The 24,121-nt window shown below is 32.3% G+C and overlaps 2 protein-coding genes across 2 annotated transcripts; one reads left to right on the forward strand and one right to left on the reverse strand.

The window, feature by feature from the left end:
* Positions 1 to 315: 315 nt before the first annotated feature.
* Positions 316 to 3,312, forward strand: LOC105626000. Its single transcript, XM_012207308.1, has 4 exons — positions 316 to 634; positions 1,732 to 1,913; positions 2,197 to 2,565; positions 3,079 to 3,312. Exons 1-4 carry the CDS (start codon positions 316 to 318, stop codon positions 3,310 to 3,312), a joined length of 1,104 nt encoding a protein of 367 aa, XP_012062698.1.
* Positions 3,313 to 4,240: 928 nt separating this feature from the next.
* On the reverse strand, positions 4,241 to 9,016 carry LOC105626001 (uncharacterized peptidase C1-like protein F26E4.3). The gene is given in 9 exon segments (XM_012207309.1): positions 4,241 to 4,843; positions 5,124 to 5,278; positions 5,550 to 5,749; positions 6,614 to 6,909; positions 7,804 to 8,002; positions 8,074 to 8,137; positions 8,385 to 8,680; positions 8,837 to 8,995; positions 8,997 to 9,016. Coding segments are annotated over 9 exon segments (1,509 nt in total). The 3' UTR covers positions 4,241 to 4,723.
* Positions 9,017 to 24,121: the final 15,105 nt, after the last annotated feature.

Consider the following 24,121-nt stretch of genomic DNA (forward strand, 5'->3'; position numbering starts at 1 on the left):
ATCGATCAATCCTTTCTGATTGAAATATGTTCAATCAATGTATATATAGATTAAAAATAAATAAATAAATAAATAGTACATAAGAGATATAGTGTTGTTATGCGAGAAAGCTTTATGCGTCTGCACATTAGCGTTGTACCTGATTACATCCCCACGGAAGATTCCGCGGCGACGAAACGGCGCGGTCGCAATATCGAGCGACCTGGTGACCTCTACGACTGGTGGAATTGATTATTTTCAGGTGAGAGAGTGAATCCCCCCTTTGTAATATATGTAACGTCATCTAAGGCATAACGTCCGACTAAGTAGTTCATCATGGAGAGTCGCTCAGGTAGCATAAAGGACCCGATGTATTATCCGGAAAATGATGGCACGTCGAGTGGTGGCGGCGAACAAGACAAGAGTCAACGCAGCTCGCTCGGCAGCCAGGAGATCAGCCTAGATGACAACAATGCGCTCAAGGTACCTCGCAAATTTATCACTAACTGGCGGCAGGCGTGCGATCGTACACGAGATCGGACCAAGGACCTTCTGAAAAGATGGAGAACAACCAGCAGCAACATCGACGAGCTCGCCGTCGCCCCCGTCGTTGCCCCCGAACTGGAACAACCCGGTTGGAGTGTGCACGTCTGGAGTGAGTCTGTCAGATTTTAATTTGTTAATTTTAATCATTACTTATTATATCCATCAATCCGTTCTTTTGATTAAAGTTCTTGCACTGATCATCTTTCTTCCTTTTCTCTCCACGTTGAAAAGGAGAGAAAAGATGAATCATGCAAGAAATTCAGCTGCCCATTTTTATCAATATAGATTTAACTTTAATCTCAGTTCAACTTACTCTTCATCTTTTTCTTTTCAGTTTTAAGAATAAGAAAAAGATGAAGAGTAAGTTGAATTGAGATTAAAGTTAAATTGCATTGGTAGAAATAGGCATAAAAAGAATAAGTCTCATTTCTATTAATGTAGATTAACTCTAATCTTAATTTAACTCACTTTTTATCTTTTTCTAGTTCTAAAAGTTAGAAGGTATAGAATAAAGCTTGCAGATGTTTTTCTGTTGAATTATTATTAGCATTTTTAGTTTAAATTTAGTTTAGTTAAATTACTAAAAGTTCTGCGCATTTCTGTATGGACCAATTTTGATTATAATTTCCAAAACCAAAACGCAATAAATCCAATTGGAAAAAAACATCATATGCTTAAAATGAAGACTGAGATTAGAGTTAATTTACATTAATATACAAAAATGAGAATTAATCTCGCAGTTATTTTTTACAAAATCCGCTTTCAAAAATTCAATTTTTTATTTTAACAAAATTTATAGTAGTATTATTAAAAAATTAATTGTTTCATTTTTTCTTATTTTTTTATATTTTTATTTTTTCTGAGAAAAAAAAATTTACAATAATAAGTTAACTATTAAAAAAAAGTAAAAGTTAGAAAGTTCTTGATATAATAGAAGCAAATCTCATTTTGCATTATATATAAAAGTTATATTTGTGGAAATTATATAATATTACAAATATATTAATTTATTTAATAATGTTAATTTATTTTGTTATTTAACAAATAATTACATTATTATTAATATCTAGTTGATTTATTTATTAATAATAATATTATACTTAAATTATTAATTCATTTATTATTGTTATTTTCTATTATTCTCACGATGAGGATATTGATCATCAAAATTAAATTAATTATATGATTAACTATCGTGTTTTATAGCGACCTGGGTGAGCCGCTTTCCGAGTGACGACAGTTTATCCGCCATTGAATTCAGTAAAAGTGGGGGTTCGGAGGCCTTAGCTCCCATTCAACGTGATAAATTTTCTCATTTTTTTACATACCTCTTAGATCATGATAAAGATGGTTATATCAATAGGAAGGACTTTTCGTTATTCTCCGAGGTACACTTTACTTTCAAAAATTTGATTTCCCATTCATTTTTATAAAATAAAGTATAATATTTAAAAATTCAGGTTTTTAAATTTTCTCTTCTATATTTCTATGAAAAAAAGAATAGGAGTCTTTAGTAAAATAACGCACTAGAAATGTTTTATTAATTAGAACCGCGATATATGTATAAAAAAAATATTTCATTATTTTAAATTTATAATTACATATTTATACAATAAAATCAATAACTATCGAGGCATCTATACAAAAGAAATACTATTTTTTTTTGGAAAGCGTTTGAGAAGATTTGCTGATTGGTCATGGAATGGTCCGGAGTACCTAAGGCTTCTGGAAATCGAAAACGGATTCGCCGGATTGATCCTTCAGGATAAGAAAGGGCTCGCAGAAATGGATAAAAAGATCGATCTCGAGGCCTGGTTATCCTGGTGGGCGCAGATCGTTGCACCGCCGGACGGTGCTAGTTATAATGATATGCCGTTCTGGATCAAAGTTATGCCCAGAGTATTTTTCCTCGCCATAAATAGCTCCGGAAATGGAATGATCAGCAAAAAGGAACTTGCGGCCTTTTATGGTTCCGTGGTCGGTTTGGACACCGACAGGATAAACAAATGTCTGGATATCGCGTACAATTCTATGACTTCGGTTAGTTAGATTTCTAAAATAATTTCGTGAAAAATTAAAATTGTAATTTAATGCGACTAAATTTTTATCTATATCAAATAGATACATTTTAAAAAATTTTTTTTATAACAAGAGCTTAAACAAATAAATATATTAGGATTTGGAGGATTAAGAAAAGTCATAACTTTAGGGAGTAAAAAGTTTTATACCCAGTCTACAATAAGCTATTAATGTATAGGTCCACCTTGCTTTGTGATTCGCTTTATAACCTTGGTTTAAAAAGCCATAAAGCTGTAAGAACTTGATCAATCAGTTGAATACGAAAAAAATAATCGATTGTAATCAATTTCTTATAGCTTGTTGGTTTCTTAAAGCAAGATTTTGCAGGACCTAAACTAATAGCATCATTTATACAGAAAGACAATTATATATTTTTTTTATATTTCTTTATTAAATTCTTATTACTTCTTTATAAGAGAAATTAATCTTTAATCATTAAAATTTGTTAATAAAGATAGGAAAACTTCGTTTCAGAATGGAGACCATCCTCTTGGCTGGGCGCAATATCAATTAATATTTGCCAATTTCTTGTTTGGCCGCGGCCCGTTTGGACCGGGAGAGCATTTCTTGGGCATGACGGATGCTTGCATGATTCGCGGTAATACCATACCATTCCCCATCGATTATTCCGCGATGAACACACCGCGAGACAAATTAGAAGTGTACACACCTCATTGCAAAAGCAACAGACGAAGTGTCGTAGTCTAACGATGAAGTCATCGTAAGAGAGTTCCTCTTAATTAGTGATGCAAAGCATGCACAATCGTCCCTCGAGTGCCTAATACTGCATGTTGTGTGCCGTATATGTTTGATACAAATTTATTTTAGTTAATTAACTTGATAGAACTTGATAGAAAAGAATTGAAGGAAATTATATTGTCCATCTTGCACAAGTATATGTACAAAAAGCTCGATTAACTGTTAAGAACATAATTAGTGGTATCACCTAATACACTATTACACTGCCATTTACCTTATGGGAACATCATCATGGAAAAAGCAGATCAAGTGATTCAACAAAGCTATAACTTGCTGCAAGAGTTTAACATTTATATCCTTACAGCACAAAGTTGCATAAAAGTGGCATCAACACTGCTGCAACATCGCATGTTGTTCAACATTACATGTTGAAGCAATAGTGCAGAGATTTTGCAGCGATATTGCTACAAATTCTGTGCTGTATGGGTAATGGAAGAAATTTTTTTCATCACAGACAAAAGAACGACACGTTATCTTAGTTAGCATGTTTTATTAATATAATGTATTATTAATAATTTTGATCTATGTTATATTGGGTTGATTTTTATAGAAAGTCATCTTTGCTATATTAACAGTGCTATTACAACAAATGTGATTACCTATAATCGCTATTTTATTTATACAATTTTGCTATTTTAACGTACAAAACTAGCTGTTTATATACGACTGAAAATTTGTTGTATCAGTGAAGTTGTTTTAACAAATCTGTTTTTCCGTGATGAGTATTCCTCACACATAATGTACGTGTGTCTAATTTTAAAAATAGAACACAAAGAGGTTTAACTGCAGATTAAAAAAAAAACGCAATTAAGCACAAAGTGTTTAATTCCGCGAGTAGAAGTATAACGTATCGTTTAACGAAGTGAAAAAGAGATTATTACATATTTATAAAATTTATTTCAAGCGCTTGGCACTTAGTACTTCTTACACATCGAAGTCGCCGCGACACGTGGATGATATTATGTGAGATATGACTTTTGCTACAGCATATCGATCATCGACACGTAACGGTGAGAGCGTTTCTATGTAAAACGATTATTGTTGTTTACGAATAATGAGAAAATAATAATGATATTTTTTTCGACTATCCATGTACTTATTAAATATTTATAAACAACTCTGTCTCCTTCTCGTTTCTGCTTCCTTCCTTCCCGATTTTACGTGTAATAATAAGGCATGTATGGATCAGGCAATTGGATCACATACTTTCGAACATCGATGTATCGTTCATTGTCCCCGATGACAATCGCATCATTGCGCATGACGATGGACCGACGACGGAGATTCAATAAATGCACCAATAGTGTATGACAATCGGATATTCTAGTACTTTGGTATTTTCCTTGTTTCTTTTTTCTTTTTATATCGTCTTGGCCCATACTGCCAACACATATGACTCGATCTCGCATTCGTTCGTTCCCCTTTGAATCTTAAAGAGCCCGTTTTCTCCCCAGTTGTGTCCCCAGGAGTTTACGACCAGCTGAAAGAAAGATTAAATTTAAAGTATTTAGCATTTTAAATCGCAATAATTTGTAATACGTTCTAGTGAAAAAATGATTAGTCGATTCAGCTAATTATTCCTAGCGGAGTTAATTGTTTCTAATTACTTCAACTATCCAAAAGTTGGGATATTTTTACGATATTCATTGACGTATAAAAATGATACACACTTGTGCCACTTCTTGTGAACCTTTTCTTCTCTCTTTTACAAATGTTATCATGTGATATGGGTGTGAACATGTGATATCGTGTAAACTTACCCAATATTTGAGCGGTGGACCGCGATAAGACCTTTTCTCGCCCCAACCGATTATTCTCACCGAGTGATAACCGGAATCGTGTAATTCCGCACTTTGAGAGTGCCTATATACTCCGTTTTTGTAAACGAAGAAATCTTGATAGACTCTCATGGTAGCTGTAAAAAAAAGATGTTACTTTATATAATATTCTTTTAATATCGCGGAATTACGCCTCCTTCAGCGGAATATAATGACTTCAAATATCAATACATCTGAAGGAGAATAAGAAAATCAAAATAACGTCATACTGACAGAATCATAAATAAGAAGACATAAATTATATCAATAATTGACCGATATGATGTATTGATATTATTTTAACTTTCTTGTTCTCTTTGCGATTTTAGAATTTCGATTAATGGGTAACCGTCTAAATTATATAGCTACCTTGCACTGGTCCAGAGGTCAGAATCTCTTGCATAATGTCAGTCTCATTGCCCAGGCGATAAGCCGGCCCAACCTTGTACAATTCTGTTCTCAGCGGGTTTGGTGGCTTTCGACAACCGGCGGCCTGCAGGTTGCTTCTCTTACGTAGTTTGCATTGATCGTTCTTACCGGTCCAAGGATAACAGTCCTTATCTACCAGGCTATCACAGGAGGATTAATGATATTAAAGTCACGTGTTTAAGCAGAAATTTACTACCGTACATTATAGAATCGCCTTTTTAGACGTGAACATAAAATAGTAATATATATTAAAGATTTCTTTAAATTAATTTATTGTTGAATCAAAATAATCTATATTTTATATATATTTTATATGTATACTCTTGTAGTTAATATATAAAATAATAAAATTTATAAAGATAATATTATATTATGGCTCAATAATAATAAATAAACATTAATAACAATAAGGACTACGAATCAGATTTCAATATATTTAAATTTTTTGAACAAACGTTTCGACTTTATCGTCAGGTCATTCTCAGTGTATACAATGTAGAAAAATTAATCGCAAAATTAATAAAAATCATAAAACGGTTAGATATAAATTCTAAAATTATAGTTATGCTAACATGATAGTTGTATTTCTTCATATGTTTTTAATGCTACAACAATAATGCATTTCTATCAGAATAAGAAATTATTAATGTTTATTTAATAAAATTTATGCTCAAGACTATGTGTACAATTAGGAATATTGTTTAACATTTGAAAGAGAATTTCATAGTCAATTCAGTCACTTGCGATAATACATACTAAAAGCTGCTATACATGAAATTGGCAAAGTTAAATGTAAAAGCATAATGAATATTTTAAACGATCAAATGGCATTGTCACATTATTTAACACAATATACATGTATTGTTTCATTGTCAAAATTCATTGTATTATCAATATTACATCATTATATTTAGATACTTTATATTTAAGTACTTTATAAAACCTTTTAATGTATACTGATCAATATAGTGACTGAATTCATTCATCATCAAATTGTAAAGTACCCGAATTTTCTCATAAAGAGCCAAGCGCGGTCAAGATAACCGCCTCTGCAGCCTTGTTGTCCTCTGTTGTTGCAAGAGAGCAAATGCTGAGCACTCAGCTCTGCGTCCTCGGCACCTTTGCTCATGATTGAAAACCTGTCGGTCGCAACGTCGGCAGTGGATATGGCCCAGGACGCGCCGCACCATCCTTGATCATGAACGCTGGATATGTCGCGTGACCAGCGCGTCCTAGAATCGAACTCCCGCGGCAGTGCATCTGGGTCGTAAATGCGTCGCACCGGATTCATTTTGTACACCTACGCGAAAGAAAGCAGTGCATGATAGAACGAAACGTATACTTTTAGACATGACATTGAATAAATAAATATATTAAAAATCTCTTTAACTCTTTAAGCCAACCTATTGTCGAATTAATATGATTTATTTTGTACTTGTAGTTGAGTTGTAGTTAATATATAAAATAATAGAATCTGATGAAGATTGTGTACAAATTAAGCGAGCTTTAAGCGAACGACCCTGGGGCCTCTTTGATCGCGTATTCCATTTACCTGCATGCACATGACGAATCTCATTTACGATCGAGGAAAAGATATTCGCGTCCTCGGGCAATGAGTTCAGGCATTTTGGAGGACTAAAAGACGCTGTAAGCAACGTCGTTGGGCGCTTTCTTATTCATAAGAGCCCCGCAGCGAAGTACAAAAGATTGCTTTAGAATTTTAACTTTGGTTGCACAAGTCAAAGCAATTGACCTAATCTTACGAGGCAGTATTGCGTCTACAGACAGCCACGTGTTAAGGTTGCCTTATTTTGAATTCATCGAGTATAAAAAGAGAGTTTCGTGCAAGTATCCGCTGTATGAAAACTTTCCATTCCGACAGCAATTTTTAAATTTGTCTTCTTGAATAATTGATTGTCACCTTTAAATGTATATTGCTGTGATCAAAATGTTACAAAGATTCATTATCGCGGAAAATATTTCGTAAATGTCTTATATGCGATAATTTATGGACAGACTTTTGATTATTTAAATCCGATCTCAGTATGATTCTGTCAGAAATGATAATGGAATCATTTCGACATCAAATCAATATTGATTCGACATCGAAATCATCAAATTCGACGACGAAATCATCTAATTCGATTCAACATCAATTTCATTGTCATTTCTCGCTGAGTTCTAAAACACTCACGGATTGTGAGGGATTGAGAGTGCCCAGACGAAGCTCCACACCTTCCCGAAGTGTCCTTCCCCAGAATTCGGAATAATTGCTCGCTTGCCAACCTAGAATTGGCCCTTGCAAATTGAGCTCCTCCATCAACTCCAGCTCGATCAAACAGCGATTCTCCTCGCAGAGCACTTCAGCGCGCTTGCCAAGCGAGGAACATTTGCTGCAATGTAAAACTTACAGAATTCGTACGTATATATTTTATTTACATTAAAATGGAAGAGAAGATATTACCATGTGTTACAATTAACTTTCAACGTTTGCCCGTGATAGTATTCTTTTCCTTGGAAAAAGCATACTGAAACAACACACAAGACTTCAAAAACACAAACTTAATGTATCAATAAAAAATATGAACAGTTACATTAAAATCCATCATTGTAAATATTTTCAATTATGCAATTTCAATGCCTAAGACTTATTTTCTTCAAATACAAGGTAAGTCTGATTACACAAATACATTACATAAATTATTATAGTAGATTATAATTAAATTTATATCCATTTAAATTTTATTTTCATAATTGTATTTTACATATACGAACTCCTTAGCTCCTCGGGTGCCGATGTGGTAGTCGGCAGCCCTCTGCAATGGTACCAGTAATCTGGACAGCAGTCTTCTTCGCGAGTTCGGTTGCAAAAATCGTCGCAGTAGCACAATGTCTTAAGGATCGGCGCGCTGCATTCATCTTGTCGTCCTGGGCAGCAACTGCCTTCAGGATATCTCGAGGCACAATACGGTCCCGGTGGCAATCCAGAATAATCCGGGATGCCTCTCACAACGGAAGGTAAGAACACAAAGGCAATGAATACTAAATTTTGGCAGTGTGCAGTCCACATCCTGAAAGGATCATATATTTTATAATGAATATCAAATTTTTTACTAAAATTTTTGTATGTTTTCTTTTTTAGTATTTATTCTAATTTCTATGTATTTTGTTTTAATTTCATGAGACGTATATTCTTATCTAAAATAGTTTAATTTACTCTATGAAACTTCTGAGAGAGAGAGAGAAAGAGAGAGTCCTTTCGATAATTTCGCGCAACTTCGAGAGACACCAATGTCGCATAACCAGGTGTGCTCAAGCGTTATGTAAAGTTCGGTAACAACTGGCAGTTGACAACAATAACGTTGCCAAGAGTTTGCAATGTTGGGACCGGCCGCGAGACGCGTCATCCCGTCTGCTTTGGAACGACTTCAAGGTGTTGGCAGCTTAAATGCCGCATGATTCGTCATGAAACATTCTAGAGAGAATGATGGAAGTCTTTCTAGACTTGTGCAATGTCCTCACGCATAATATTCTATCGAACGAATCATCAATCTCTCTCTTTGACCTCTAATTCTTTTATTTGAGAAATCTGTTTTTTATAGCCTTTTTATAGATTTTATAGCTATAAAAATTTATAGTTTTTTCTCTCATTTTAGAAGTTTGTTTTTTATAACTGAACTTAGTGTATATTTTTTGTACTTAAAGTGAAATAGGTATATGTTTGAAGTTTGACAAAAGAAAAAAGTAACTACATTCTAGTCCAATCTTGTGCATCAATAAAAAACAAACTTTAGAAATTGAGTTGAGTTAGAGTACGAAGTTGCGGGAGTTTAATTTAGATATTCCGCGTTGTATATAAATAGCGATTTAGAGATTTCCTAGATATGTATCTTTGTTCTCTCTCTTTTAAGATCAACTTTTGCGATGTTTAACCCTTAGATATTTATTATCTTCTATATCAATCTTATTAAAAATTAATTTTATTAAAAATTGTTTATTCACAGATTAAAGATATAGTTAGAAAATAGTTAAAAATAATAATCTGGAAGCTTAATCAATTTTTATTATAACAATAAAAAGATTTAAATTGAACCCTATTCTCTTTATAATCAATCTCTGTCAATAAGGCAAATATACATCGAGAAATTTAATAATTTATGATTAGATTGAAACAATTCGTTCGTTGATGGCGATTCAACCATTTTTGCGACAACGAGCTTAACATCTGTTACTCGCACGATCGGTCCATGCGATCGTCTATTACGGATCACGTAACTCTGAAACGAGTGTCACCCGAATCAGCTGCATTATAATATTGATGAAATTTACCAGACTGGAACGAGGATTGTGATTTCAGCTTCCTGAGTTCGGACAAGCGCACGCGCTTGCATAACGATACCGATTTTCCAGCCGATGGTACTTAATTAAATTTAAATACGTACATGCACTTCTTTATAAGATCCAAATCAGACACAAATACACACACAAATAGCAGAATTACACTTTTCAGGAGCAAATTTTTGGTAAAAAGAAATAGGCACAATATTTGCGTGTTGATGAACGAAGTTTAACTCCTTTTAACTTCAACTATCACATTTTATTGAACAAACTAAGACTTTTACGGAATAGACGGTTTTGTAGAAATCTATCTAAAAATTTATCTAGATACAGATCTGAAAATAATTTTATTGAACCATCAAAATAATTATACAGGACTCAAATTACTAAAATGTCAAAACTTTTTGCAGGATTGCTCATCATGCTTACTCTGTAAATTCTTTGGAGTCTCTCTCTAAAGAGAACATTGAGTTAGTTTTTAAAAAGAATAGTTTAATTATATTGAGATTTTACTCTTCAGAGTGACATTTCACTCTAAAAGTTTTAGAAAGTAAGTTTCTTACGTAATTATTTTGATGGTCCAACAAAATTATTCTCAGATCTGCAGCTAAATTTTGTAGATACTTCAGTAATAATCATTCCTTTTTTCTGTATTCGTAACATTAAAAAAACTTGAAAAAAACTTAGAACTTAGTCGAAGAGTCACAGGACGTGGTGCGCGTTCGCGAAAATTTACATAATCCGTATAACATTCTTATAATACATGAAGCGCAAAATTATTCTACTCAACGATGCGTACTCCAATGTGCTTCTCGTTCTACATGCTTCCGAGAACTGCATCGGCAGCTGCTTCTGTGCGCATATAGACGAAGGATCAAGTGTCTCCGATTGTGTGTATTCTTCGCGAAGACGAAGCCTTCATTGAGAAACGGGCAATTAATGCAAATAATCTGTCGCCGCGCGGGGACTCATAAGTGGGTCGTTCGTTTGACCCGTCTTTCCCCGACACGCCACAAAGTGTCCTCAAAGTCATCTTCACGCGCCATCGACGCAATAAACGGTAATTTACGCAAATGACAAATCCAAATAAAAAAATATAAAATATCAGAGAGCTCGTGATCTCCCGTAACCCCACCTCCTTGTCTGACGAAGAAGAAGAAGTAATATTAATTAGTGTAAGGACGAAAGCAAACAGAAGATCGTAAAACTCTTGTTAAGAACCCGCGAGTTGAATGAAAGAATAATAGGCGCAACGGTGCGTCTACGAGACCGCTGACCCATGACATCAGCGTCGCGCCCTATGAAGGTCACAATAAGGACATCTTCAGACGATAGACGAAAGAATGTTAATTAAAAACAGAGTCTAAATTAAATGAGCTTGCGGCCGACGAATAACCCCGAGATATATCACCGACTCCCCAGTTATAAAAAAAAATAAGTAAATTAGAGAAGAGAAGACTCGATCACACAGGGCTTTGTTTGGTGAATTTATAAATCACCGATATCTGCATGTGAAATCTCAGAGAATTGAATTTGCATTTTGAGGTCCTTCTCCCGCGCAAACGGAGCCTATATTCGTCTAGGAAAGAATAATTTATACGAATTTGAAATATCTAAAAGAAAATAATTTTATTGGGCCACCAAAATAATTACATAAGAATCTCAAGCATGATGTGCAAGTTACATAAAAATTTGACATTCTAGCAACTAGTTTGAGCGTCCTACGGAATTATTTTGATGAACAGAATTTTCATCTGAATTTAACCAAATTTTTGAATATTTTAAAAAAATTATCCTTTCTGTCTCCATCTCTAATCGTTTGAACGTCGATGTGATAAATAAACACGAGGAAATATAAGATCTATTTTCTATAACTGAACTAGTATACATACCTTTGGAACTTCAAATGAAATAGGTATACGTTTGATATTTGTTGAAAACGAGAAAGAAAGTTTTGATGCAATCTAATGCAGGAATAAAAGAACAGAGCTCTATGGGGAGAACAATTTTATAAAAGCATTTAAAAATTTAGCTAGATACAGATCTAAAAATAATTGTGTTGGGCTATCAAAATAATAAAATCAAAATAATGTAGAAAACTCAAGCATGATAATATCCTGCCAAAAAAGTCTAGTAACTAACTTGAATACATAATTATTTTGATAGGCCAACACAATTATTTTTAGCTTTGTTTATCTAATTAAATTTTTAAATAATACTACAAAACCATCCTTTTCATGTAGAATTATATCGCATGCGCCGCGTTACCGTTATCGATATGTCATACTCATTGATACGCAAAGTTGTCACTCGCGATGAAGTAATAATAACAGAAATCGGTCATCTACGGCCTCCAGAAGGAACGACCGAAGGAACGACAGAAATTCAATAATAAAAAGAAGATCAATAATAAATTGTAAAGTAAAAAATGCGAATAGCCTTTGAGCGCGAATCATCTGCCCGAGAACTCACGGATTCTGGACGTGGTCCAAAGTTACATTCGAATTTAATATATTTCGCGATAATGGGAGAATCGAGTCATCGGACACGTTATTAGATAACTAAACGTTTTACTGCGTGACTACGTTGGCATGCACCGCGACAGTTGTTTAATTTCGATGCACTTGAAATAGCGCGTTGAAAGTTTTCCGCTATTTTTGTTTTATTGCAATTGGGCCTCTCACGTGTTGACCATGGCACGAGGCTCCAACGAGCTGAAATTGCTAGAATGTTGAGTTACAATAATACAAACTTAATCAAACAACCAGCGAGTAAGTAAAACTGATGAGATTTGAATGGTAATTAATGTAAGTGAAGTTGACACACTGACGGAGACAGACAGTTCGTTTAACCGACCGGTTCGGAGACTGGCGCGACTCCAGGAGTATTTCTAAGGTTATCAAGGTTAAGATACATGGCTGTTCTAGGACCTCTAAATCAATGAGCCTACTTTAAAGTCAGCCTTGAAAATAGTCAATTTAAAGTCCCTTTGCCACAGGGAAGATTACAGATTGTATTTTTTTATTAGCTGCCTCTTTCTCTCCTCCGGCATCTCATAAATTCCCTTCACCAAAAAAGGATTAGATTAGCTTATAACTTATGAGAAGAACAGTAGTCTCCCCGTTTGTTATATTGATTGTCTTCGAAATATTTCCAATTAATTACTAATTGAGTGAAAACAATCCCATTTTAATTTAAAATAAACTTTGCTTTTTGATATATTAGATATTTTCAAATAAGAAAATAATTCTATTTTTAGCTCGAAGCGGATCTTGGTGTCTAATAGCATTCATATGCAAATTTGCAAATACATTTTTCAGTTCCATGAACTGCTCGCCGAATCGGCTTATCGGATTTAAAATGCAATCATAAATTGAGGAGAAATAACATCACAAATTACATCGATCGTCAATTTTTAATAATGATGCTAATAAGCACTATTATGCTATTAAGCAATATTGGAATACAGAACTGAAAAATGTATTTGCAAATTTGAATAAATACCAAAATTTACTTTTATGGAAAATAGGATATCATTTAATTTATTCTTCTCGGTCTAATTTCAACTTAAAATTATTAGATATTTTCATTATTCAGTCAAGGATTTGCCCGTTTTTTATTATGTATAAAAATTTACATAAAACAGAATAATTTTATCTCGATCAGACGTTCAATATGATACTTCATGAAGCTATCATCCATTTGATTGATTCTGAACCATCGCGCAAGCATTGCTGATCATAATTTTTTCTTCGGCACAAGCCAATTTCGTTACCACCTGGCTATTATGTTGCGCTCATAAAAATCGAGTTTTAGAACATATTAGTAGATAACCATTCATTTATCAGCTATTATCATTCATCACTACATAACAAAGTGTTCTTGACCCGTTTAGGCCCATTAACAATAAATTCATACTGCAGCCACGATTTGATTCTGTCCACCTACAACGGTCAGATGTCTGCACAGTCCTTAATTACTCGCACGAAACTCCTTCGTCTGAATTGCGCTTCGTGTTTGACGCGCTTCGTGTTTTATACCGTAATATTGCTCGGTACAAACGCAAATAAGGAAATGTCGTTTCCAGGAGTTTCCACAATTTCTCGCTGTCCCATTTTCCGCGTTGCAGTGTTTCCTACTGCCTGTTTATGTCATCATTTTATTATTTTTATTATTATTATTATTTTATTTATCAATCTTGAAGTAATACTTTTCTTTGGCAAAGATTGAATTGTCTAAATCGGTTTATTGCCTCTACGATGTAAAAATGTGAAAAGACTTGCACTTTTATGAAATCAATGCAGTCTTTAAAACGTTGTACTATGTAAGAAAATAAAAACGCAATCCATCAATGAAAACATTCGTAACATCATTGATGGCGTGATTGCCACAAATAAAAAGTAGAGGAGTATCACTGGTACTCGCGTATCGATTAATTTTTATTTTACGTCACGTTCAGATCCGAGATTGCTCGATAAATAGCTCGTCGACGGAAAGCTATGCAACCTTTATCACTGCGTTTTATTATTGTGACCGACTTTCGAATTCAAAATAGGTCAAATTTAAAGAAGAAAATTTCTTTGAGCAGTTCCTTTATCATAGATTTATTCTATCTAATTGATTTATATCGAATTAAAAATTAATTAAAAAATTGGTGGTCTTGATAGCAAAAAAACGATCTTGCTGGAGTATCTAAAAATTTTGGTAGATACAAATCTGAAAGTAATTTTGTTGGATTACACAATTATTAAAATAATTATGTAGAAGATGCGCTCAAGTACATATGAACAATGCTATAAAAAATGTCAACGTACTAAACTATAATATATAATTTCTACATAATTATTTTGATAGTTCTATAAAATTATTGTTAGGTGTTTTGATAGTTCTATAAAATTATTATTGTATCTGAAAAAAATTTATAAATCTTAATACATATTTCTTTGAATAATACTAACAATTTATTTACATTAAATAAATATTTACTCAATAAAAAAATAAGTTAAATCAAATCAAAGATTTTTTTGTATGAAATAAATAAATGTTTACATTTAGTAAATATTTACTTAAAGTTGTTCAAACAAATATTTAATATTTTTTTAATGTAATTAAATTTTTAGATATTTTAACAAAAACGTTTCCTTGTATAGATAAATGTTAGCAATGTTAATGTGTTAATTTTTTTGAAGTAGAAATAAAAATTTTGTTATAAGTTTTATGAAAGACAAATATAATTTAATAGTATATTAAACTGACATATTGTTGATAAAAAAAATTATCGAAATGAAAATTATTTAATTGTGGCAATCAATGTGTTAAAAAGAGTTATCTCTTTGCGGTACGGCATAAAGTGCGCGCCATGAAAAATCATAAAGTTTTCATTCACGCTTGTATCACTCCTTGATTGATGCCGAAGCGGTGACGAGTGAGATCAGCGCAGGCGAAGCCGCGCGTGGCGATGCGAGTGACGCAGCCTCTTTGATTAAATGCAACGCGTGTCTCCGATTAAACGGCCAGAGCGTGGTCTTTACATCATAATTATAGATTAAATTCCATAAGCATCGCGTCAACTCGCTCGCGCGTTCGCGATCCACGCCATCGGATAGAAATGAATTAATCGCATCTTTCACTGAGCGAATTATTTCTTTATGCCGAGAAGTCAGAGGAGTTGTCACTTCCGCAAGTCGCAAATTTTTTCCCCATTTTTTCATTACACACATCCGCCTGTCATCGAATCGGTTGCGTGATTCATCCGCGGCTGATATAACGTTCGATTACGCGAGTATACTTATAGATTATACGTCAACCGATGATTGTCCTTCAAATTATTACTCTTGATGAATCCACGAGTCCTCTCTTTCCTTGGAAAGAAGAGTCTTCTGTTCGCCAGGTTTCCAACGAGTATGCAGATTTCGATGGGAAACCAGTATTGATCTCTGATTCCCGTTTAGATCCTCTATATTTAAGTCAAAGTTATTCCGCATATATTTATCTCGTATTTTCTCTTATCGCATGGAAAGAATGATTTTACTGAAGTACCTGAAAATTTAAGTATAGATACAGATCTGAAAATAATTTTGTTGGCTTATCAAAATAATTATATAAGACACTTAAGCATAATGAGCAATGCTGCAAAAAGTTTTGACATTTTAATGATCAGTTTGAACGTTCTACATAATTATTTTGATAATATAATAAAACTATTTTCAGAGCTGAACTTGCAAAATTTTTAAATAATTTATTAAAGTTGTTTTTTCCACTGAGAGGAATGTTTTGTGTGATATATGATTTACGAAACTTTATAACTTTTTTAAAAATTTTGTTATTCTAATAAAAATTGGGTTATTCTAACGTATTATTTTTAATTTAGATTTCACTTACTTTTTAATTAAAACTTTCTTACTTTTTAATTGAAACTTTACTTACTTTTTTATCAAAACTTTCTTATTTTTTAATTTAAAAAGTTTTCGTAAGTCATACAAAATATTTCTCTCAACGTGCACACGTACGTATATTTTATTCACTTATTCTCCGCATTTTCTGAAGAGATTTCTGCAATTGATTTTTGAGTAAAATTTTTTAATATAAATATAATTTTTAAAAACCACAATATAGAGCAAGATAGAGCTAAATTTCGAGGAGGACAAATTTCGAAATTTCTGTCTCCGACAATCTTTCGCCTATACTAAGCAGATTGACGACGATGTTTTCATACATTCATAAGGCGGAGAACATTCTGTAATCCCTGGCAGCAGACTGATTATTAAGCGCACCGTTAAATGCAATGACATAACACGATATCAATGCTCGCGTCAGATCGCGTACAGAATCGGCGTAAACTTTCTCGCATCATTTTTCGCGAAGGATACTGGACGCCACAGAAAAAGTTACATATTAAAAATGTGGCTCCTCCACATTCTTCAATCTTTCTAATAAAAGTCTCAATTTATAACTTCACAATAATTAATTCTAATCTTTCTCTTTACTTTGCTTCTAGATAGAACGAAAATTTTAAAAAATTTATAATATACGAGTACTTATTTTCGATGCATTTATTTTCACACAGTTTTTAAAATGTAATTAATTTCACAAAAATTCGAGGAAATTAATTCTAATTTTTCTCTCTACTTTGCTTCTAATTATAAGTAACATCAGAAGTTTCTTCTAATCTACAAGAAGCATTTATTTTTGCCACACTTATTTTCACACAGCTTGCAGGAATTTAATTTTACAAAAATTTAAGAAAAAATTAATCCTTTTTTTATACTTTGCTTTTAAATAGTGTCGGAAATTCCTTTTAATCCACAAAGCAGCTCCGATGCATTTATCTCTACACAGATTGCAGGGATATATTTCGAGAGAATGACGATCGTCGAGGGAAAAGATTGAAGTGAGCACGTATCTACTTCTTTCGTGTAGGTATTTCTGAATGTGTTCGAGCATTCCCCACCAGATATTGGAAAAATAAACGGACCGACGTATAAAGCCCCTGCTTTATATTCTGCTTTTGCTTATTTTTATGGATCGTACAAAAAGCGTACACGGGGGAGAATATATTGGAATTAAAAGATTCTTTTGCGATTCGCTCTTTGCTCTTTTTTTTATGGCAGCTTTTTTATGAATATTGATGATTACATCTTTCTTTTGTGTCCGTTCTCAATATATGGAATAAGCTCGAAGCAAATAATAATCATAGCGTCTGATTGACTCTGATCAACGCAACTATGAAATTTTTCATGTTTCCGATTTCCTTCTTAGGCAAAAAAATGCTTTTAGTAATTTTATTCTCGAAAAATATAAATTATATATAAAAATACTAGAAAAATCTTCCACACAACATGAAATATTTTAAAAACATTTCCAAAATATTTTATTGTAAGATTTGAAATATATATTTCAGAAATTTTTCGTAAAATATTTCTGAAATAAATTTGTCCAAAATATCAGAGTTTTTAAAATATTTTTTTTCTTACAATATTTGTAGAATATCTCTGAAACATTTTTGTTAAATATTTTAATGCAATATTTTAAAACGTTTTACAAATATTTACGAAACATTATCTTTTTGAAATATTTTATTTCAAAAAACGATTCACGTAAATATTTTATATTGTATACATCATATATATGACATATACTATAATATTTTCGTATGCGATATTTTTTTGAGAATACAGCCATAAATCTTTTTTTTTTTTTCATCAACATGCATTGCACAAAAAGCAATTAAGATTTATAAAGATAGATAGAGCAGTTATCGCCAGCGTAACGAACACTATTATTGGCTTGCAACATAGCTGAGCTTTAATAAAGAAGTGCGTTTCTGCACGAGGGCTTTCGACCCACGCATTCGTGATCATCGCTTTCAAATAGAGAATCCGAATCGTCGTGCTAGATCGGACAGCTATCGCTCGCAAGCTCGACCTCTTGCGTCAACGCTAAGACGTGTGCCAGCTGATTCATCCTACCTGCTTTTCTCATTGAATAAGGAACGACGAAGGAAGGGCGATAAATGTCACGTATGTGGCACGAGAAATTGTGCGAACATTTTATATCCCATATATTGTGCCCTGCGCGTAATTCCGTCTGTCATCATTTTTTCTAATTGAAGAATATATCGCGACGTTTTAATTCAATATGTCAATACGTCTCAGTTAAAATTCTATTGGAATTCAAACGCGGCAATATATCCAACGATGATTTTTCAGGCATACATAATATTTGTGAATTTTTTAAATATAATCTTTATTTTTATTAATCTAATTCTCTTCGTGCAATCACTTTCAAATAAAGTTGACAAAAATTAAATTATGTTCAAACTAATCCAGTTTATTATTAGTTGTGTGAGGCTGTTTTCCTTTTCATACGTTTTAGGCTTTATATAAACGGCCCATTGGCTTTTTTTTGCTCGCACTTCTTTTTAACGTTTATAAAATAAATTTCACTTTCCTCTTTTTTTAAAGTGTTTACTGCACGGCGCACCGCTGTTATTCGCGGCCCTACAAATTGTTAATACTAAAAATAGCGTGTACGTCATATCAAGCAAAAGGATGATGCGCTGTTGTCCCAAATTCCGTGATATTATAGGTTTGCGTTTACATACTTCGAGGAAGCACTCATTCTGGAATAACTTGTAATTTACGCGATATATATACGTCATTTCATTTATTTGAATAAATTTATCGCTTATCGTCTCTTTGATATCAAAACAATGCTAAATTTAATTGGTAATTAAATCTACTCTCTCTAAAATTTTTTAGAATGAATTGTCACTTTAAAATCTCGCTCTTAAAAATTGAAAATTGGATCACTCTTTTTCAAGACTGGCTCAATTTTCACTCTTCAGAGTGAGATTTTATTGCCAAGAATTTAGAGAGTATATAATCAAAATTTCATTAACATCATCGTGCTAAGATCAACGTTACTGAGCACAATTTTAGAGAACGCGATTAACCTCAAGAGCGTATTCAAATCACGTGTCTGACACGCATCTCGTCTGCAGACATTTATCAATGCCTCTAACATCGTAAACTGATTTATTGGACGCGATTAATAGCTAGTCCCTAATAACCGTTCAATGGCGGCGCCTATGATAACGGTAAGTCGCAATAAGCACGTCCGGTTAATTTACAGCAATGAAATATATCGATTTTGCGAATGTCAGTGCAATCACGTTTATGATGATGACACAGCGCTATTCTATATAGATATACGTTCTTAGCTCCATTAACTTACGTACTTCATCAATATATTAAAAATCGGAAAAATCATTTCTTTTCTTTTACATGTTTACATGTGTAAATATTGGTATGTGAATGCGTGTGAATAAAATAATAAAAACATTTAAAAAAAATAATAATATAATAAAAAGACGTGAAATAAAACAAAATACTTTTCAAAATAATTTTTTAATTGATATGTACAATTTTTTTCTATAACCAACGTATATAATTTTTTTCTAATGTTTTCTCGATATAAATAATTTTTTAAAGTTTTATTGGAACTCATGTTATTCTGTCGTGTTTATTCCATGTTAATACAGTTTAATACATAAATCATGCTCGACAATCAAATGCCAGCGCTGCATACGCTGTAAGTAAATATAGCGATGACAATCTGCCTGCTCCGTCTTTGATTTCATTGTAAACGGATCTGTGCCACGAGACTCCCGCATTCGTTTTAAAGAAATCTCCAATAATTAATTAAATTCCGTGTTCATTCCGTCGTATGCTTCAGTCGATCGAATGGGTTCCGCGATATCGAAATCTCATTAACATGTAGAACAAATTGTTCTCGTCGTCGCAATCGATGGGATAATCGTTCAATTATCGTCATGGGACACTCGTTAGCACTTGCCAACTGATGACTATCGGCAAATTGCGGACACGCCTGGCACTGCACTTTGCTGCCGGTATCGCGATACCAATCTCTCCAAGAAGTAAATTACATGCGGGCGGCGTCGGGGATTACGTCGAGGTGTTGACGCATACGCGATTATGAAACTAACGTGTGTCGTGTACATTCTCTTCTTAAATAATCAATTCCCATTCGTAGATTAATAGATGCTTTTGGCGAAATGCGTTTGACGAAATACTTTTCATCAATCAGTTTTCATCAATTAATTTTCATCTATCATAAAATGAATTTTGAGATGGGTGTAGCCAGAATTCTCTGTTAGGAAAGAAGATCAAATTAGAGTTGTGACTTTTAATTTGGGAGAGAAGAGTCTAGTAGTATGGACTTGTTTTATTTTATATTATTATTTTTAATTAATTATTAGCGAGTAAATATAAAATAATATTTAATTTACTAATTTATTTTATTTTTCTCTTAAATTTGTAAACTAATTCTTCAAACTAAAAAAACTTAAGCTAATAACATTATAATAACATTATAAGCTGTCTTGGCTTCTCAAAAAATCTTTTTATAATTTTCATCACCAACTTTTTCTTCTTTTCTAAAATTAATTTCTTGTGAATTTCTTATTAAGTCTAGTCTGTCTAAACAGTTTTAACTATTTTTGTTCTTTAAAATTTCCCTCTTACTCCATTTTCTTTGGCTTCATCTATAAATTTTAGCTCAATCGAGATAATTTTAGACAAAATTTTAAAAATGCTTGGAGCACACACGTCGAAAATCAAGACATAGAATATGAAATTTAAAACATTTTTAAAACGTTTTTTAATATCTTAAGTCCTAATTTTGATATGCATATCTGGATATTATTTCAGCTAAAGTTATCCTATTTTATGATATTTTCAATGTCAATTTTTTTTAATATTTCGATACATCTCGCGAATACATAACGAGAAATCCCTTATTATGAGATCTGGACGTCGCAATTAATCTTCAAAATTGCCACGACATCCTTGATAAGTATCGCGATAATAATATATTATAATATTAATAATATAATATTAATACTATAATATTAATAGTATTATAATATTAGTTTTACCTCACGGAATCAGAGCCTGACCTACATTCTGTACATTTGATAACCGACCTTTTCATTAACACGGGATTAGCACGAGATTTATTCGCGCCGCAGTTCGTCCATCAAAAGATGTTTACTTTCCGTCGCGACGCGCGCAGAGGAAGATTATTAATACGGTCGCTTGAAGTAGAACAGAATCGTCAGATGGAACTTCTTAGTCGCCGTTTTGTTTTGATGTTGCAACTGCACCATGAGAGCTTTAATTACGCCCGTAAATTTTATCGCTGTCGACTTTATATGCAGCGGAAAAGTCAACAAAAGGCATAAATTAAAAATTAATACCGATTCAGCTTGGAAAAGCACGATCTTTCTAAAGGAAAAAAATTTTACACACATTCAATGGAAGCGAATCTTTGTGCTTAATAATATTTCTATATTGAGAGCTAAATTTTAATAAATATTTGTTTTTGAGTTGAATAAATATTTAATAAATGTAAACATATATTTATTTGGTACAAAAACCATTAATTTGATTTAACTGTTATATTATTTATTTAACAAATATTTACTTTCCTTAAATAAATGTTATACTATTCAACAATTATTTATTGAAATTTATAATACATTTTTATGTTTTTAAATTTTTAGATACATTCCCGAGTTCTATAAACTGCACGCTGATTCAATTTATCTTCCATTTCAAATACAATTATAAGCTAAAACTGAAAATAATATTACAATTCACATTAATTGTTAATTTAATAATGATGATAAGGATTTTAAAAAACTTTTTACGATATTTTAAAATGATTATTTAAAATGATAATATCATTGGATTGACGATCAATGTGATATTTCCATTTTCCAGCTTCAATTTATGATCGCGTCAATTACGTCCGATAAATCAAATTAATGTGCAATTTAATGTGATAAATTAAATTAATGTGTAATTAAAAATTCTATTTGAAAATTTACATAAAAGTATTATTAAGTATCAAATTTCACTTCAATCGAATAGGATTCTTTTTATTCCTTTCCTATTTTTTATTCATTTCCATTTTCCGATCCATTTTCCGTTATTCTTTCTAAAGAAATATAAAGAAGAAATATACAGAAGAAATATAAAAGATACTTAATCATTAATAAATTTTCATCGATTATTATTTCAGATGAAAAGAGTAAAATTATTGCATTTTATTAAAACTAAAATTAATTTTTTGATTTATCTTTTAAATACTACCGAAATAAAATTCTTTCCATGAAATAAGCATTTTATTAATTTAGTTTATTGTTTGTTGTATGGGAGAAATATATATTTTTGCGAAACACTCATTGCATGCACATTTGTCAAAAAGGCGAAATGTAGCACAGATAGAATATTGATTCTCAAAACGTTCTAAAAATTTTCGTATTTATCGCATGAAATGGAAATAAGTCCGCTCACATTACACGTGCATGAGACGTTAAGAAATATTTAAAATACGTTTGTATTTTACGCTCCATTTCACCAAGGTGACATTCCATTAAATGTCTGTAGATAAGGAACAATGAGATCGTATCTCAAATTTTTATTTTGCAAAGCCTAGAAGCATATTTTTTACCTGTCATCGTCGCAGTTTCTGAAGCAATCACAGAAAAAATAGATTGGATAGTTCAGCAAAACTATAGCTTGCTGAACGGGTTCAATATTTATAACCAAAATTTGATAGTTCAACAAAGGAATTATGTTTTATGTAAGCAATTATTAGTATATGCTAATTTAATCAATTCTTTATTACAATGAAAATTGCTAATGTGACATGTTTTCTTCCTTACTGCAGCAAAAATACGTGTTATAGTTAGTTTTATTAAAAATTTAGGATATTGGATTTTATAGAAAGTTACCTTTGCTGCATTAACAAATTTACTGTGTTTTATAGTACTTAGAAATAATCATATTTTGCTAATTACATTTAGCTATACAACTTTGTTTTTTTAACATAAAAATCTGGTTCATATAAGGTTGTAGATTTGTTAAATCAATGAAGTTTTTACAAATCTTTTTTTCCTGTGATTAAAAGTACCGCAAGAACATATTGGTAAATGATATTTTAAAAATTATATCTCCTTTGAAAGTTTTTCTAATTGAAATTTGATGTCTTCTGTCAAAGAATTTGTCATTAAAATTAAGTCTAAGATTTTTATAGCATTTTGCAAAGACAATTATACGTGTAAAGTTTTGCTCTGACATCTTCCCGCTGCAGTCATCATTCATCGCGGCCTTGTAGTGTGGCTTACAGTTCCGCAAACTGGTTACAATTTAACGCGTACTTATGGAGAAGTGAACACTATTAATATACAAGTTGGAATATTACTATATATATGAGCAATCGATGCAGAGTAACAAGACTGTGGCTTGTTATTAGAATGAAGAAGTTTGAGGGGGCAAACGGGCGTGCGAGTTTCGAAATATGTCACAATATGTCACACATCAGCATTGTAAGAGAAAAGTTCATATCTGTGATTATAATATGGTAACATTACTCTGTAAATTCTTTGAAGAATCTTAGTCTAAAGAGCCAGTCTTGAAAAAGAGTAGTCAATTTTTTCAATCTTTAAGAGTGAGATTTCACTCTTCAGAGTGAGATTCATTCTAAAAGCAGTTTTAGAGAGCACATTATGTATTGTAACATTATATTATCATTACTGCTACAATAATAGTAATAATAACTATAAGTACAATTCTATCAACATATAT

Source organism: Atta cephalotes, assembly GCF_000143395.1.
Source record: "Atta cephalotes unplaced genomic scaffold scaffold00004, whole genome shotgun sequence".
In the NCBI taxonomy this organism is placed as follows: Eukaryota; Metazoa; Arthropoda; class Insecta; order Hymenoptera; family Formicidae; genus Atta; species Atta cephalotes.

Coding starts and splice junctions, on each gene's coding strand:
- LOC105626000 (XM_012207308.1), top strand. CDS start 316: ATGGAGAGTCGCTCAGGTAGCATAAAGGACCCGATGTATTATCCGGAA. Junction 635..1,731: donor TTGGAGTGTGCACGTCTGGA/GTGAGTCTGTCA, acceptor CGTGTTTTATAG/CGACCTGGGTGAGCCGCTTT. Junction 2,566..3,078: donor CGTACAATTCTATGACTTCG/GTTAGTTAGATT, acceptor ACTTCGTTTCAG/AATGGAGACCATCCTCTTGG.